Source organism: Schistocerca piceifrons, chromosome 2, assembly GCF_021461385.2.
Source record: "Schistocerca piceifrons isolate TAMUIC-IGC-003096 chromosome 2, iqSchPice1.1, whole genome shotgun sequence".
In the NCBI taxonomy this organism is placed as follows: Eukaryota; Metazoa; Arthropoda; class Insecta; order Orthoptera; family Acrididae; genus Schistocerca; species Schistocerca piceifrons.
This window is the reverse complement of record NC_060139.1, coordinates 167,634,337-167,637,310: the sequence shown is the minus strand read 5'-3', so window position 1 is coordinate 167,637,310 and position 2,974 is coordinate 167,634,337. Positions and strand designations below refer to the sequence as shown.

The 2,974-nt window shown below is 46.6% G+C and overlaps 1 protein-coding gene across 1 annotated transcript; it reads left to right on the top strand.

Moving 5' to 3' along the window:
- Positions 1-411: 411 nt before the first annotated feature.
- On the top strand, positions 412-972 carry LOC124775221 (neuroligin-2-like). Its single transcript, XM_047250060.1, has one exon. The coding sequence runs from the start codon at positions 412-414 to the stop codon at positions 970-972; it is 561 nt and encodes a 186-aa protein (XP_047106016.1).
- The last annotated feature ends 2,002 nt before the right edge of the window (positions 973-2,974 follow it).

The following is a 2,974-nucleotide window of genomic DNA, read 5'->3' as shown; positions in this document are numbered from 1 at the left end:
TTTTGTTTCATTTGAGAAAAGTGTGAGTGGGCGTACGGTTTCGACTGACGGAGATGTTCTTGTATGGTAGCAGGAATTTATGCTTCGTTTCACAACGCAAACATGCTGAGAGTATACAGTGTCTTGAACCGGTGCCTAATTAGTAGAAAGTAACTGCTGGGTATCTGGCATAATAGCCACTTTAAGTGTTCCTGTTAGGATACGTGTGGACTGCGTTAAGTTCTCGGTCGAAAGTAGCTTGTACCGTGAATTAGTCAAGGGGTCTACCCCGTATTTTCTTCGCGAAGAGAAGTGTTGTCGGTTGTGCCAGTGTCTGCCACGAGACGGTCAAATGGGTTGCGAACTGCGGGATTTGCACCGCGGGCGGGTCTAATAGCCAGGGGCAGGCTGGCGTATGGCGCGGCGCCTGTGATGCGGGCTGGGTCGCGGTCGAGCCTGTTGCAGCTGCTGGCGCTGCTGCTGTGGCAGCTGTCGGGCCCTGCCGGGGGCGTCCCGGCCCCCGGGGGCGTCGTCGGGGGTGGCGGCCTCGGCGTCGGTGTCGGGGGCGGGCCCCTGCCCGTCCTGGGCGTGGGCCAGGCGCCCGTCATGTCGACGCGCATCGTGCAGACGCGCTACGGCAAACTGCAGGGCCTCGTGCTGCCCATGGAACACGCGCGCCACCTGCGACCCGTGGAGGTGTTCCTGGGAATCCCGTACGCGACGCCGCCCGTACGCTCCAACCGCTTCAGCCCGACGCGCACGCCGTCCCCGTGGGAAGGTGTGCGCATCGCCGACACGCTGGGCCCCGTCTGCCCGCAGAAGCTGCCCGACATCAGCAACGAGACGGCGGCCCTCGAGAGAATGCCCAAGGGTCGCCTCGAGTACCTCAAGAGGCTGCTGCCACACCTCAAGAACCAGAGCGAAGACTGCCTCTACCTCAACATCTATGCTCCAGTACAAGGTAAGCGGCCATCGACTGAAATTAATGGTTAAAATTTTATATCGAAAACAGCAGAAATTTTCACTGATTCCGAGACGTCACAGGTTTTGCTTGTGATAAAACAAAGATCGCTAGAGGAATGCAGTAAACGGTATGTTTATTGTGAAAGCTGTAAGAAGTTTATACAGCAGTTTGAAATAATAGTTACAAAAGCTGCTAACAGATGGCGCTGTACGCTGTACAGCTCATATCAGCATACATAAGTGAAATAATCGTATGAAAACAATCTTTGCAAACAATCTTATCACAATGTTTTCAAAATGTTCACCATTGGCTCTACAGAGGTGGCGCAAACGAAGAATGAAATTCGTCCTCACATTTCGTAGTGTCTCAACCGAAATGGATTCACATGCCACAGAGATCGCCGATTCAAGCTCGTCCAGCGTGGTGGGATGCTTCGGGTAGACCATGTCTTTCACTGTGCCCCACAAAAGAAGTCACAGGGAATCAGATCCGGCGAATATGGAGGCCAATCCATGCCTGCACCAGTAAATTTCGGATATTCCAAATCAATGACTCGATTTCCGAAGAATTCCTCAAGAAAGCGAAACACTTGTTCGGTCCGATGTGGTCGGGCTCCATCTTGCATAAACCATTCAGTACCTGGTCGATCCTCTAACGGTTGCTGTGTGGCGACAAATTGTTCCAAAATTGCAACGTAACGTGCACCAGTGACCGTTTCTCGAACGAAAAAAGGACCAATAATGCCTCTGTTGCATACTGCAGCCCACACAGTAACTTTACGAGAATACAGGGGTTTCGCTTCACACCAATATGGCTTTTCGGAACCCCAGAATCGCCAGTTCTGCTTATTCACGTATCCATTCAGGTGTATTATTTATTTATTTATTTATTGTTCCGTGGGACCAAATTTAGGAGAAGTCTCCATGGTCATGGAACGACTCAATACATGAAATTATAACACGATATTAGAAACAGATAAAATGAAATATAAAAAAACATATTCAGGTGACAAGTCGTACGTTTAAATGAAGAAAATCAACAATGTAACACTGGAATTTGCTTAATTTTTTAGCTCTTCCAGGAGCTCCTCGGCAGAATAGAAGGAGTGAGCCATGAGGAAACTCTTCAGTGTAGACTTAAAAGAGTTTGGGCTACTGCTAAGATTTTTGAGTTCTTGTGGTAGCTTATTGAAAATGGATGCAGCCGAATACTGCACTCCTTTCCGCACAAGCGTCAAGGAAGTGCATTCTACACGCAGATTTGATTTCTGCCTAGTATTAACTGAGTGAAAGCTGCTAACTCTTGGGAATAGGCTAATATTGCTAACAACAAACGACATGAAAGAAAATGTATACTGTGAGGGCAATGTCAGAATTCCCAGATTTTTGAATGGGGGTCGACAAGACGTTCTCGAACTTACACCACATATAGCTCGAACAGCCCGTTTTTGAGCCAAAAATATCCTTTTTGAATCAGAAGAATTACCCCAAAAAATAATACCATACGACATAAGCGCATGAAAATATGCGAAGTAGACTACTTTTCGTGTTGAAGTGTCACTTATTTCAGATACTGTTCTAATGGTAAATAAAGCAGCATCTAGTTTCTGAACAAGATCCTGGACATGGGCTTTCCACAACAGCTTACTATCTATCCGAACGCATAGGAACTTGAACTGTTCCGTCTCGCTTATAATATGCCTATTCTGTCTGATCAAAATATCGGTTCTTGTTGAATTGTGAGTTATAAACTGTAAAAACTGAGTCTTACTGTGATTTAGCATCAAATTATTTTCCACAAGCCACGAACTTATTTCATGAACTACATTATTTGTTACTGTTTCAGTATTACACACAAGATCCTTATCAAGCTGGTGTCATCAGCAAACAGAAATATTTTTGAATCACCTGTAATACTAGAAAGCATATCATTTATATAAATAAGAAACAGCAGTGGCCGAAGCACCAACCCTTGGGGAACGCTCCACTTAACAGTGCCCCATTGGACCTGAACATCACTACCACTCTCAAT

Coding starts and splice junctions, on each gene's coding strand:
- LOC124775221 (XM_047250060.1), top strand. CDS start 412: ATGCGGGCTGGGTCGCGGTCGAGCCTGTTGCAGCTGCTGGCGCTGCTG.